The following is a 15,332-nucleotide window of genomic DNA, read 5'->3' as shown; positions in this document are numbered from 1 at the left end:
GCAGCGATGTGGATTGTGAGTAGACATGTAACAGTGATGTGGATGGTGACCAGACCTGTAGCAGCGATGTGGATTGTGAGTAGACATGTAGCAGTGATGTGGATGATGAGCAGACCTGTAGCAGTGATGTGAATGGTGAGCAGATGTATAGCAGTGATGTGGATGGTGAGCAGATGTTTAGCAGTGATATGGATGGTGAGCAGATGTGTAGCAGTGATGTGGATGCTGCCAGGTCCTTGACCAGGCCTCCTTTTTGTTACACATTCCCAGGAAGCAGCCCGTAGCAGCTGTCTAACTCCACGGTACCTATTTACTGTTAGATGAACAGGCGCATCAGGGTGAAAGAAACTCCTCAAATTTGTTTCCGCCTCCGCCGGGGATCGAACCCGGATCCTTAGGACTACGAATCCCGAGCTCTGTCCACTTAGCCGTCGTGCCCCAGGTGATGTGGATGGTGGTGACAAGGATGGAGTGGTGATGTGGATGGTGGTGACAAGGATGGAGTGGTGATGTGGATGGTGGTGACAAGGATGGAGTGGTGATGTGGATGGTGGTGACAAGGATGGAGTGGTGTAGTGTGGTGATGGGAATGGTGGTGACAAGGGTGGAGCGGTGTTGTGTGGTGATGTGGATGGTGGTGATGGGGATGGTGGTGACAAGGATGGAGCTGTATAGTGTGGTGATGTGGATGGTGGTGACAAAGATGGAGCGGTGTAGTGTGGTGATGTGGATGGTGGTGATAAGGATGGAGCGTTATAGTGTAGTGATGTGGATGGTGGTGATAAAGATGGAGCGGTGTAGTGTGGTGATATGGATGGTGGTGATAAGGAGGGAGCGGTGTAGTGCGGTGATGTGGATGGTGGTGATAAGGATGGAGCGGTGTAGTGTGGTGATGAGGATGGAGCGGTAAAGTGCGGTGATGTGGATGGTGGGGATGAGGATGGAGCTGTGTAGTGTGGGTTGACAGTGGTTGACACATGTTTTGGCGCCTTTTTTCCATGTCGTCGTTCCCCGTAACTTAGACAATACTAAAAGTTGGTTAATGCTGTCTCTGGTAAATTGGTAAATGCTGGTAAATTAATTTAGAAAAAAATAAATGATGGAAACTGCTCGCAGCATTGTTACTAAAGGAAACTAGCTTGTTTGACAAGACAAGATGACGTCAGGCGGCTGGACGCTGTCACCTCCACTTTCCCGCCAGCCGTCGGTGGCCGCGCACGCGTCGTGATGAGCTCTGCTCCGGTGGTGATGTGGATGGTGAGTGGACCTATAGCAGTGATGTGGATGGTGAGTGGACCTGTAGCAGTGATGTGGATGGTGAGCAGCCTTGTAGCAGTGATGTGGATGGTGAGTGGACCTGTAGCAGTGATGTGGATGGTGAGTGGACCTGTAGCAGTGATGTGGATGGTGAGCAGACTTTTAGCAGTGATGTGGATGGTGAGTGGACCTGTAGCAGTGATGTGGATGGTGAGCAGACCTGTAACTGATGTGGATGGTGAGCACACGTATACTAGTGATGTGGATGGTAAACAGACCTGTAGCAGTGATGTATATGGTGAGCAAACCTGTAGCAGAGATGTGGATGATGAGCAGACCTGTAGCAGTGATGTGGATTGTGAGCACACGTATACTAGGCATGTGGATGGTGAGCAGACCTGTAGCAGTGATGTGGATGGTGAGCAGTGATGTGAATGGTGAGCAGACGTGTAGCAGATTTGTGACAGTGATGTGGATGGTGAGCGGACCTGTAGCAGTGATGTGGATGGTGAGCAGACCTATAACAGTGATATGGATTGTGAGCAGATCTGTAGCAGTGATGTGGATAGTGAGCAGACGTGTGACATTGATGTGGATGGTGGTGATAGTGATGGAGCGGTGTAATGTGGTATAATGCGACAAGCACGTGATAGTGACATGGAAATAGTAAATTTCCTTAAAAAATTAAATAGTTTATTGTGAATTATATAGTTTAAATAGTTTAATTAAATAGTTTATTGTGGAATTTTACAGGGATATACAGCGAGCAAGCATAGTATAATTTAAATAGTGACATGCGAAACCGTAAAAGTGATATAATAGAAATATGTTGTGAAGTAAAATATTTGAGTATAGCCTATGGTGGAGGCAGTGCGTGTTAATTCCTACTCTGGTGCGTGTGTTTTGCGTGTGTACACTAATAATAGTGACAATTAAAATGAACATAGCTCTCGGTGATATTTTGGGAGTTTGATGGTCACTTTGGTAATACTGTAGTTTACCTGAAGCGTAGTGTGAAGTATATGCGGGGACTAGAATATATATTGTACGTTCAGAATACAATGGTTTCAAACTGCTGCACTGAAAGATTATGTAGATAATGTTTTAATTTAAGTGATAGTGAGTTTGGCTAAACGTTTATAGAAAATGTAGACAATTGTGACTGAGTTCGGTATATACATACAACAAACGTTGGAAATGTATCCCGCAATACTTAAGAACCAGGCAAAGATATAGTGAGCACAAAGTTATATAAGTGATAGTGATGCATTGGAAAGCAAGTGACGGAAAGAGCTGCGGTTGGCAATTTCCAACAGAAGATCTACGTGGATGAACGGTTGTGGAAATGTCAAGTGCAAGAGGAAGAACATTCTCGCCGGATACAAGGAAGGTAAGCTACAATTCAATTACATTTCTTTATTATGCACCCCATACCCATCCCGTGGGTGGTGGTGGAAAGGGTTACAGAGGCACGTAATGGGCTCAGGGACTGAACCTCACAATTCATTTAGCTAAGCAAGTTACAATCTTGATGAGCTACTTTTAAAATTCAATATACGTCGTCACATCATCAATGGATTAGAGATCGACCAAAAGTACAGTTTCTAAATTAAGCAACTAACATATGTGGAGAACTAGTGTCACAATTTATATGTTTCCCCTACACACCGCCCCCTATCCAGTGGGCAGCGGTGGGTGGGTTACAGTCACTTAGTTACTACCTACAGTAGTACCGTAGGCCGTCTGTTTTCTGTCATCATAGGCTAAAATGAGCGCGCGCACGAACGCATAGAACTTATGCTTAACAGTAGGCTCTGTAGGACACTTTGAAACCACAGAGGACATGCTCACAGTATTGCCTGTTTGATTAGGATTAGTGACGCATACACGAAATAATAAAAAACACATATGTACCCTATGTGTAACTTCCAGACACATGCTCACGAACATAAATCTAACTCATTGAACTTCTGTAATTCTAGTCAGGCAATGAATTTGATATTATTTGAGCTTCATATTGAAATTCTTAATATAGAGCTACAAGAGTGTGTAATTTTTGTTTATTAATAATCAGTATCACAGTGTCGGTAACTTTCATATATAGCTTTATTTACGTAATTGTAAATTACTTTTTTAAGTTGATAAGCTAGTGGATTTGGATACATTATGGACTTTTGTATAAATGATGGGTATAAATTAGTGTAAAATATAAAAAGTTGTAAATTGGGTAAATTGTGGTCTTTTGTATAGGATTTATACATACATCTCACATTTGTACATTATATATATATATATATATATATATATATATATATATATATATATATATATATATATATATATATATATATATATATTATAATGTTCCTATGCCCTGTTGGAGAGGCGTGTAATGCATAAAAAATATTATTTTATTCACACTTGAAGCTGTATATTTCAGCTCGGTAGGAATTTCAATACAGCATCCAAACAGTGTCGACCTAGCACCATCATCGGGCGTCACTAAGCGCACACGTATTCTGACGCTCAAATGATTATGTCACGTATAAGTTACATATTAAGTCCTAAGTCAACGGCCATCACATCACATTGTGCACCCTTTATATAATTTCTTAGTATCTTTTCCAGTTTAGCTTTTACGTAGCCTAAGTTTTCTGCTATTGAACCTGATTTGTAACATAACTTATGAAATTTTAAAGATTTATTGGAATTGAAAGTGCATGCATTAATTTTAGCTTGGTATAAATAGGTGCAACAATTAGACTAGCATTTTTCGCTCGTGCCAATTGTGCTCGGTCAGGACATTGAATCCTCTGACGGCTAGTAAAGTAGCCTATTAAATTTTTATATTTTTATGACAACTTGTAATATGTGTAATATTATTATTATAATTGAAAAAAATACTTTTATTATTACAACCCATCCTCCTGTTTAGATAGTAACTTTTTAACTATGTGGACCATCGTTTATATATATATATATATATATATATATATATATATATATATATATATATATATATACATATATATATATATACATATATATATATATATATATATACATATATATATATATATATATATATACATATATATATATATATATATATATATATATATATATATATATATATATATATATATATATATATATATATATATATATATATATATATTGACATAATGTTCAATTAGATAGTAGAATTTTGTACTATTCACTTTATAAGTCCGGAAAAATAAAGCTAAAAACCAAATTTAAATATTCCTAGGCCTAGTATAGAACATGTATTGTATGTACCATGTTAGGCCTCAGATAACGTATATTAGGCCTAGAATGCTTAGGTGTGGTTAGGTTAGGTTTTAATAACAACATAAATACAAACCCTTTCCTGGTTTGTCCAAATTCAGTAGTGCCACATTCTACTTCTTAATTGCCCATTACGTCAATATATGTACAATGATCCACATTCTTACTATCAGTATTATCTAAACAGGAGGCTGGGCTGTATTATTAATGCAATATACATGCCCTAACTGTAAAAAGATAACAGTAATAAATCAAGTGAATTAATTCTAGCTGAAAATGAAGTTTACCGTACTATATCTTGGCATATGTGCTCCCACTTACTCTTAAAATCGGTAATTTAAATGATTTATCGTTATTTGGAATAGAAAGCCTGATAGGGTTATTGAAGCCGTTTGCCAACAACTGGCCTTTCCCAGTTTGGGACCAACAACTATCGACTATTATTATTTATCTTTAATAACTAATTCCTGAATACATTTACATTCCTGAATACTGTGTACTATGGTAGGTACCTACTATGTATGTACTAAGCTGAACAGAAGTATCAAGTATAAGGAAACGTGCCCAAATGTCTTGCCCTACATGGGAATCGAACTCGGGTCTAGTTGAGAACCGATAGCGCTAATTACATCAATAGCCCAAGACTTTTTAATACTATCCCTTTAAAAATAGGGGCATAACTATCCAACTTATCGCGATGTTAAAAAAATAACTTGATAAACAGCTCCAGACTGCGAACAGCTGCGTCCACCAACAAGGAGGCCCAGTGAAAGACCGAACCGCAGGGACGTTGATCCCCGGAACTAACGAGGTAAGGCCTGAATAATCTTGGCCGAAAACAATTTCTTATTGGATTGGATTTGAACTAGAATACGATTTTTATTAATAACTAAAATATATATAATTTATGATAGCCTATTTTATCATTTTATAGCATTGTTTAAACCTGTTTATTTAAATGGTCAGATTTGGATTAATTCACTTATTATGAATACTAAAATTATCCTATGAGCAGTGGTGCAAAGTTTCAGTCGCAGATTAAAATGTTCTGGAACTGAACCCCCAATATGTATGTTTAGCTTAGCAAGTTAAATCATTAAAGAGCCAGTTTTTTAGTATTATCATTTTCATGAAATTATATTTTAATTGTTAGGCTTGCGAGTAATTAGAAAGTGATGAATATTTTTCACAATTGTATTGTGCAGTTAATAGAAGCTAAATATTGTGTTTTAGAGTTAGTTTCGCAAGCATATGTGTCTTAACAAATTAAGTAAACATTTAACTCATGGCTGGCTTCATTGTGTAAGGGGGTTTTATGATCACATAACTGGCTAGATGTATCCGAAAGCAAGTGCTGGTCTGGTGTGTGTGAGGAGGGGAAGGAGATGGGTTCATTGTGACACAAGCTCACAACCGATTGGATTTGAGATCGATTCTCGGGCTGTGCCGCCCAATCACTTGGACTGGATGGTAGAGCGATGGTCTCGCTTCATGCAGGTTCAATCCCCGACCAAGTGGTTGGGCACGAGTCCCAGTCCCATCTCAAATCCTTAATCCTGATTCGTTCCAAGTGCTATGTAGTAGTGGTGGCTTGGCGATTTCGGTTATCGTGCCCTCCCAGTAAAGTGCCTGTCTTGTGATTCAGAAAATGTGTTGCTCTGCGTAACTCTGCGGGATCTTGACTTCACAATTGCATAACTATATTAGCCCGATTCATTTTACCACTTCATCTCACCCCCTCCCCAAATATTTTATATACTTTGCCATCCATCAACCTCTTCCTCACTAGTCAAGAGTTTATCTGATAATTTTAATTACTTGTTTGTATTTAAATTATTTACTTAATCACGCTGACGTTAAATTTTTATTTTCATTATTTTTTAATATTGTATACATTTTTAATAATAAAGTGAATAAACATTGAAAACCATGAAAATCCATGAAAACTGCAGAATTCAATTTCCAATATACTTCAGTGTGAAGTTTTGCGAACGTGTTAGGCCGTCTTGTACTGATTACTGATGTGTCGTAATAGTACAATTTTTATGTATATTTTTATTATGGGATATGCCAGAAAAGCGTTATGGTTGGGACATGACGGCTAACAGAGTTGCAAAAAAAAAAACCGTAATTTGTACAAGTGTAATTCATCGAATGTTAAAACATTATTTACTGAAGGCAAAGTTTGTACCACATAACAAACCCTAGTCCAGAGCTGCGAAGAAATTTAAAGTGTTGCGTTAGGGAGGAGTTTAGGTTTAGTCAGACATCAGTAGGTATAGACGTTTCATCGCACTCTACACAGTGCGGTATTGTATGAGAGTCAGGACGCCCACATGTTTGAACTGTGTGAGTGTTTTCATTGTATTCCCAAGTGTATTTGTACCCAAGCCTCAAACCAGAATGACGTGTTCTTTCATTGTTAAGCCCTGATACTCTTTATACTTGGGCGTTATTGGAACCAGTAATATTATAACGGTGGTTTGCCGTACTACTTTGTGCAAGATTTTTAGTTGTTACAATGTTCTTCAAAGTAATTCTCATTAATGAGGGTATTTTCATGGATAATGAGAGACTTAACGGATTACGATTCAGGATGAGCCCCACATTTTAGATTTCATTTATAAACTTTATACATATTTATATAGACAAAAGTAGATTTATCATTATTAATAGTTTAATATTTTTTCAAACTATGACCATCATCCAGAGGAACATCAGAGGTTGTATTGTGAGTTTTAATAATTTGGCTTTACAGGTAGCCACATATGCACTGTTCTGCATGTTCCTCCGGGAGACTATCCTAGTGGTACTGGCAGCTACAAGACAACTATTTTGTGGAGTCTCCCAGTGATTTCAGTCGTCGTTCTCACAATACGGCTCTTAATTCAGTGAGATAATCCATTTAAAATATTCAATCTTGTATCCTCTACCTACTTAGTCTCCCGGGCTTGGTGCCTTCTATTGATAAGTATATACTTATATCCTGTATTACTGCTGCGTGGCTCTTTCTCTAAATTATGTATTATTTGTTTTATTAACTTCCCATAGAGTATGCTTACTTCAGTTGCGGATATAATTATTTTTAGACATTTTACCGAAGCCTGTTTAAAGCTGTCGTGATTTTAATTGCATTGATAATTCATCTACGGACACCCAAGGGCTTGTTGCATTCTTTTGATAATTACTTACTACCGACGCCCAAGGGCGCACAATTGAAACTTTAAAATTTTCCTATTCATTGTTGATTTTAAATAGGCTTGCCGGCGAGCGAACTTCGATTGACTCTCATGCTTGAGTATTAATCTCGTTGTTCCGCTCTTATTTAGACGGCAAATTTTTGATAATTTACATAACAGCGGTGCCAACTATTCCTCGGGTTTGGCGCCTTCTTGATAATGACTTACCGCTCCCTACCCCTGATGACACTTTATCAAGGCAGATTGGCGACGGTTGCATTATCTACCGTTGAATATGACAAGGTATACAGGCTTTCCAGATACCTTGCTGCTATGTTATCTTAATATACTAAATGAAGCCTTACACTAATTTCATCATATTTCATCCTAACACTTAAAAAAAACGCGTCTCATGATCAGTTTAAGATTGCTCGAAAGTTTGACTCGTACCCTGTTTTAATAAAAAAAAAATGCAGAAAAATGAAACAGCGGACAAATGAAATCATATGTCCGCTGTAAATGTCAATACGTCTATTCATATATTATGAACGAAAATACGTAAAATCTGTCGATTTTTTCCTCTATTTGACTTCATCCACTATCCGCAACGAATTTGGGCTCCTATTTTTATATTTTTATTAAAGGAGCACTTGTGCTCCTTTGTCGTAGCTTTCCCTACGACGTGACCTGGTGTTCATAGAAAAAAAGAAAACTTCGCCAAATGGCGAAGAGAAAAATCTAGTAGCGAAAGAGACAGAGAGAGCCTAGAGAGGCTAAAGTTAAGTCAGATCACGTTTGTTAAGGTTAGAACATTTAAGTATGTAATTAAAAAGGCACGAGTTTGTGCTTCACCGTTTGTGTCTGCAGACTTAACACGTCTTTGTGTTCGTTTAGTCTGTCATCCAGTGTAGGGCCAATCTCACCAGAGTATTAGAGAATTTAAGTAGGAAAGGAAATGAGTAAACACCAGCAGCATTGGAAGCATGAACAGTGTGAACCAGATAACCACCAAGTGTTAGTTTGCTGAAGGGCAACTTGATAATGGTCCGGGTTGAACCAAAACGTCGTGAATTCTTTTATTTTCAGAATTGTTTATCGCACGTAAGAAGCCTAAAAGCCTTTACGTGGGGCCGTTTTTTGCCCCCCCCCAAAAAAAATAACTATAAATAAGCAAGAAACATATTAATAGTAACTCAAAACAATGGAAAGCCTTATACGTGCTAGATGGTATGAATATCATCTAACTCAAGAGGCAATTTAAATATTTGCACAGACCCAAGAGGCTCTATAAGATACCCCGCAACATTCACAACCACTACACCTTTTAAAAACTGCCAAAAATCACAATCACTACCACAATTAAAACCATGCTACAATCACTTCAACCTCCTTGTGGGACCTGGTTTGATTAACTTATGGGAATATGTTGTAATCTCCCAATCAGAAGACTTGTAGATTTTATTTAGAAAAATTCCTTATAAACTTCGTTTTTGCGGAGCATCATTAATTTCCTTGGGTTCAAGTAGTAGGCTGTTATGCCCAGTTAATTATTATGGAGTCTTAAATATCCCTTTCCGGCCCAGCCCCTATTCCTGCTTGCACTGAATACTAATATGAAAAATTTTGTCGTCCAGGAATAGCTGGGAGGTAATTGGGGTAAGTAAGACTACTAGTAAAGAATTTAAAATGTATTACATATTAAAGTTGCATATATAATCACTACACCTTGGTTTCTTACTAATTATAATGTTGTCCATAAAATCCCCATTTCCAGTTTGCAGGAACGAGTGGGTTACAAAAGTTTAGTTAATTTATTATGCAACCCATACCCATCCTGTGGAGTTGAGTGGCAAAGGTAAGAGGCACATAATGGGCACAGGAACCTAACCCGAAAATTAATTTAGCTATGCAAGTTATTCTTGATAAGCTAGTTTTAACATTTAATTTGCTCATGTACTCCACTCCTGTCCAGTGGTCAGCGGTGGAAAGGTTTACAATCACCCGCATTTATTATCTACAGTTAGCAAACTGAGGTTATTTGGCTAAAATATCTGGTAGTTGATAATTTTGAATGAAATATTTACACATTTATTGAACATTTACTGCAGAGCTTAATTCATATTTTTAGCTCTCCATTAAATAATGATGAAGCGTGAGCAAAAAAGTTTGCTGACAGTTTACATTTGGTCAGGTCTACATCAGCAGGTAATGCAGATTCCCAAAGATACTAATAGCACAGTGTAATCCGGGCAGTACCTGTAGTAGCATTTAGAAGGCTGCTGATTTCATTGGATGAGCGATAGATGTGTGGATTTTCTTGCATGATTGTATGATGATAGATGGGATTGCTAGTGTAGAATATGAGTTATCTGAATATACTTTCCACTATTCCCCCTTCCTCTAGCTGGCCGCCAGCCGACACTGTTGAGTAAATGTAGAAGGGCATATCTCAAAGTTATTTATTTCCTAACTTTTCTGCTTTACCTAAATTTACTTAAGCCTACATATATTTACATATATATAAGATATTGCCTGTTAACCATTTATTTATTAATGTGCAATGTTATATAAGAATTTAATGCAGAAAGAAAAATATTCACATAAAATATAAGCCTAGCATAGCCTAGCCTATTAATTATGCCTATGTTTGCTATCAATAGTTATTAAATTTCCCACTTATCATACTCAAGATGATAAATTTGACTACTGCATGTCAGTTTAGCAACATCTCTAATTAATTAATCACAATCTAGCATGCAAATTACACAGGCAATTTCAAATTTGTTTGAATTTTTTTTTTATCTTTATTAAATAATATACAATATAAATCATACATCAATTTTAGAAGGAAATGCTACATTACATAATTCTCATTAAACAAGTGTTTCATATCATTACAGAGCATGAACTTTAAAACCCCTAAATGTTGTAAAAAAAAATCTTAAATAATTTACAATTTAAAGGTTACATTTACATCAGTTTACAGGAGAACTTATTACATTATATATATTTTATATAATTCTCAGTAAACAAATTTTCCATATCACCGAGCATGAGCCGTAAACCGCAAATGTTATACTTTTTTATCTTTATTGAATAATATACAATATAAATCATATATACATAAATTTTACAAGGAAATACTACATTACATATATAGTAGTATAATTCTCAGTAAACAAGTTTGACTGGCCAATTCATAACCCCTTGCCTAACCTAGTCACATGGGTATATCATTGGTATTGATATAAAACCAATTAAAAAAATGAAAGAAGCATGCTGACTTTTCTTAAAACCCCGTCTTATGGGTGAGTCGGTTTTTTCTCGATAATCAAACCAATAATTAAAAAAGTCTGGAACTCTATTTGTTTTCCTCTCGGAATGTTTTACTATTCATGGTATGAGGGCACATGGATGGTAGTCCTGCGGGTCTCATTTATTACTACCGTGAGTAAACGAGACGATGGCTTCGCTTTAGAGAAAAACATTTAGGCCTAATTCCGTAGGCTATATATTTTAAAATATAAAGAGACGTGTTTCTTATAGCTTTATTTTTACCATATGGCTGTATATTCTCTGGCCTTCTCTACGACCACCTGACTAGTCTCATGCTCGCCTAACTACGCAGTCCCATGCTCTCCTGACTGCAGTCTCATGCTCGCCTGACTGCAGTCTCATGCTCGCCTAACTACGCAGTCCCATGCTCTCCTGACTACAGTCCCATGCTCACCTGACTACTGTCCCATGCTCGCCTGACTACAGTCCCATGCTCGCCTGACTACAGTCCCATGCTCACCTGACTACTGTCCCATGCTCGCCTGACTACAGTCCCATGCTCGCCTGACTACAGTCCCATGCTCGCCTAACTGCGCAGTCCCATGCTCGCCTGACTACAGTCCTATGCTCGCCTGACCACAGTCCCATACTCGCCTGACTACAGTCCCATGCTCGCCTGACTACAGTCCCATGCTCGCCTGACTACAGTCCAATGCTCGCCTGACTACAGTCCAATGCTCGCCTTACTACAGTCCTATGCTCGCCTGACTACAGTCCAATGCTCGCCTGACTACAGTCCCATGCTCGCCTGACTACAGTCCTATGCTCGCCTGAATACAGTCCAATGCTCGCCTGACTACAGTCCCATGCTCGCCTGACTACAGTCCTATGCTCGCCTGACTACAGTCCCATGCTCGCCTGACTACAGTCCCATGCTCGCCTGACTACAGTCCTATGCTCGCCTGACTACAGTCCAATGCTCGCCTGACTACAGTCACATGCTCGCCTGACTACTGTCCCATGCTCGCCTGACTACAGACCCATGCTCGCCTGACTACAGTCCCATGCTCGCCTGACTACTGTCCCATGCTCGCCTCACTACAGACCCATGCTCGCCTGACTACAGTCCCATGCTCGCCTGACTACTGTCCCATGCTCGCCTGACTACAGTCCCATGCTCGCCTAACTACGCAGTCCCATGCTCGCCTGACTGTAGTCCCGTGTTCGCCAAACTACAAGATCACCCACGCCAATCCATGTGCTATATAGTCGTAATTACTTGGCGCTTTCCCCTGATAGTTCCCTTCCCCACGCCTATCCAACCCCCCGCCCTTCCTCTGCCCTATACTTACGTCCTCAACATTGTTTTCATTGTTAGATGAAATATAAATAAAGGAATAGTTTTAGATTAAGAGGCTTATCAGTCTATTTCCTCTTAAGTATTTCAAATTTGTTGTCACCTTCTATTGTTGTTTGTTATTAATTTGTATCGCTATTGGTATTATGTGAATTTTGTCATTGCTTCCCCCCTTTTCTTTTTTTTATACGTCTTACTATTGCCAACTTGGTTTTCTTTCGGTGACACAGAAATGTAAATGTTTATCACCCGGTGTTTGTGATTGTGTGTGTAAATATATGAACATGTTTTCTGGAACGATTTTGATGTGCGTAAATATACAGCTCATCCTCCTGTTTTGATAGTACTTATAATAATAATAATAATAATAATAATAACAATAATAATAAATAATAATAATAATAATAATTTATTTAGGAAACAGTACATACATTTTTGCAGCGTTACAGTACAAACATTCTGTTAGATTAAAAGATAGAGGTAGTACATGCATTACCTAAAGCCACTAGTACGCATAGCGTTTCGGGCAATGTTATAGTAACGATGCTCGCCTAACTAGTACATAGAGTACATATACCGACGTACAACGCAGTTAGAAAGTAGAAATCGCGATTATTGAATTTGGACAAACCGAAAAGATTTTATATTTATGTTGCAGACAAACTAACCTAACCAACCTAGGCCTAATTAATACACGATATATGAGGCTTAATATAGTGCATATGTGTGCTATACTAGGGCTAGGAATATTTAATTTTTTTAGCTTCATTTATTTCAGACTTATAAAATGAATAGTACCAAATTCTACTTTGTAATTGCTTAGTACGTCAATCGTTGTATTATGAAGGACTTAGTTACAAAAACTACTATCTAAACAGGAGGATGGGTTGAAATATATGAACACGTTGGTTTGAACGATTGTGAGGAGTATGTAAATATTTGAACATGTCTTGAACGATTTTTTGTGATGGGTAAATATATGAGCACATTGCCTTGAAGATTGTGATGTGTAAATGCATGAACACGTTGACTTGTAGACTGTTTGTGATGTGTAAATATATGAACAGTTTCTCATGAACGATTGTTTATCATGTTTAAATATGCGAATAGTTTGTGTTGATTATGCGAAAACAGCTTGAAACGATTGTGACTGTAAATCTACGAACACATTGTATTAAACTGGAGTTACTTGAGTTACCTCATCCATGTGTGTGTATGTTTAACTCAATAACTTATTTAAATTTCAGTTCGGTGATGCATGATCTTAGTAAGTCTTTGTAGGCTATTTTCAATTTTCACTGTAAAATGTAATTTTGTTTTGTTACTGGAACTTTGTTTTTCGTTGATCATCGTAGCCTAACATTTCATTTATTATTCAGAGGCTTTGTTTTTTCATCGTTCTTTGTTCAATATCTCAAATCTTTTATGGTTTAGTCATATTTGCATTGTTCATTAACATTATATTAGGCCTTGATCTTATATATATATATATATATATATATATATATATATATATATATATATATATATATATATATATATATATGTCGTACCTAGTAGCCAGAACTCACTTTTTGGCCTACTATTCAAGGCCCGATTTGCTTAATAAGCCAAGTTTTCCTGAATTAATATATTTTTTCTAATTTTTTTCTTATGAAATGATAAAGCTACCCATTTCATTATGTATGAGGTCAATTTTTTTTTATTGGAGTTAAAATTAACGTAGATATATGACCGAACCTAACCAACCCTACCTAACCTAACCTAACCTATCTTTATAGGTTAGGTTTGGTTAGGTAGCCGAAAAAGTTAGGTTAGGTTAGGTTAGGTAGGTTAGGTAGTCGAAAAACAATTAATTCATGAAAACTTGGCTTATTAGGCAAATCGGGCCTTGCATAGTAGGCTGAGAAGTGCGTTCTGGCTACTAGGTACGACATATATATATATATATATATATATATATATATATATATATATATATATATATATATATATATATATATATATGCGAACAAGCCTGAATGGTCCCCAGGACAATATGCAATCACTTCTGGGGTGTGAGTTTTCAGTTATATATATATATATATATATATATATATATATATATATATATATATATATATATATATATATATATATATAATATAAGTTTTAAATATAATAAAAGGACAAAATACCCAAAATATAGGGGGGGGGGTGGTTAGTGTTAGACAATATGTGGGTGTACGCGGGTGCCCCTCAAGGCTATGCCTCTCTTTATGTGTTCTTCAAATAAATGTTAGTTTTTTTTCAAATAAAGGTTAGACTTCTTTATTTTTCTCCAAATAAAGGTTAGGCTTCTTACATTATTACCTAGTTTTCTTCATGTTCTGTTTCTTCCATTGCTTATTCTCCTTTCGTTTGGAAATTTATATATTTTTCTATTATCCCACTTTTCATGTTTGGACACGTGGTTTTTCCATTCCTCTGGTCCCTGGGCTGTTTTTATTCTCGTATTTTTACTTTTTCCTATCGTTCTTTGTGATCTTTTTGTGCTCTCTTGCGGTGGCTGTTGTTGTATGTTGCCTTCTCTCTCTTTCTGTGTTCTCTCTTTGTTGTGTGGGAGGGAGAGGGGTGAGTGTGGGAAGTGGGTATGTGGGAGGGGGCGATTGTGTGGGAGAGAGGGGAGTAGTGTATGGAAGGGGCGATTGTGTAGGAGAGAGGGGACCAGTGTGTGTGGGAGGGGGCGATTGTGTGGGAGAGAGGGGAGTAGTGTGTGGGAGAGGGAAATGGGAGCTAGTGTGTGGGGGAGAGGGGGGGCGAGTATGTAGGAGAGGTTAGCTAGTGTGTGGGAGAGGTAGGCTAGTGTGTGGGAGAGGTTAGCTAGTGTGTGGGAGAGGGGAGCTAATGTGTGGGAGAGGGAAGCTAGTGTGCGTGGGAGAGGGAGCTAGTGTGTGGGAGAGGGGAGCTAGTGT

The 15,332-nt window shown here is 37.7% G+C and overlaps 1 protein-coding gene across 1 annotated transcript in view; it reads left to right on the top strand.

The window, feature by feature from the left end:
* The first annotated feature begins 1,203 nt into the window (after nt 1-1,203).
* Nucleotides 1,204-15,332, top strand: part of LOC138355113 (uncharacterized) — a 124,855-nt gene continuing 110,726 nt past the window's right edge. The window contains exons 1-2 of the mRNA XM_069309801.1: nt 1,204-1,257; nt 2,011-2,647. Of these exons, the coding sequence (XP_069165902.1) occupies nt 2,603-2,647 (45 nt within the window). The 5' untranslated portion in view covers nt 1,204-1,257; nt 2,011-2,602. The remainder of the gene's footprint in view (nt 1,258-2,010; nt 2,648-15,332) is intronic.

This window comes from Procambarus clarkii, chromosome 66, assembly GCF_040958095.1.
Source record: "Procambarus clarkii isolate CNS0578487 chromosome 66, FALCON_Pclarkii_2.0, whole genome shotgun sequence".
NCBI classification, from domain to species: Eukaryota; Metazoa; Arthropoda; class Malacostraca; order Decapoda; family Cambaridae; genus Procambarus; species Procambarus clarkii.
This window is presented reverse-complemented; position numbering and strand designations above follow the sequence as displayed.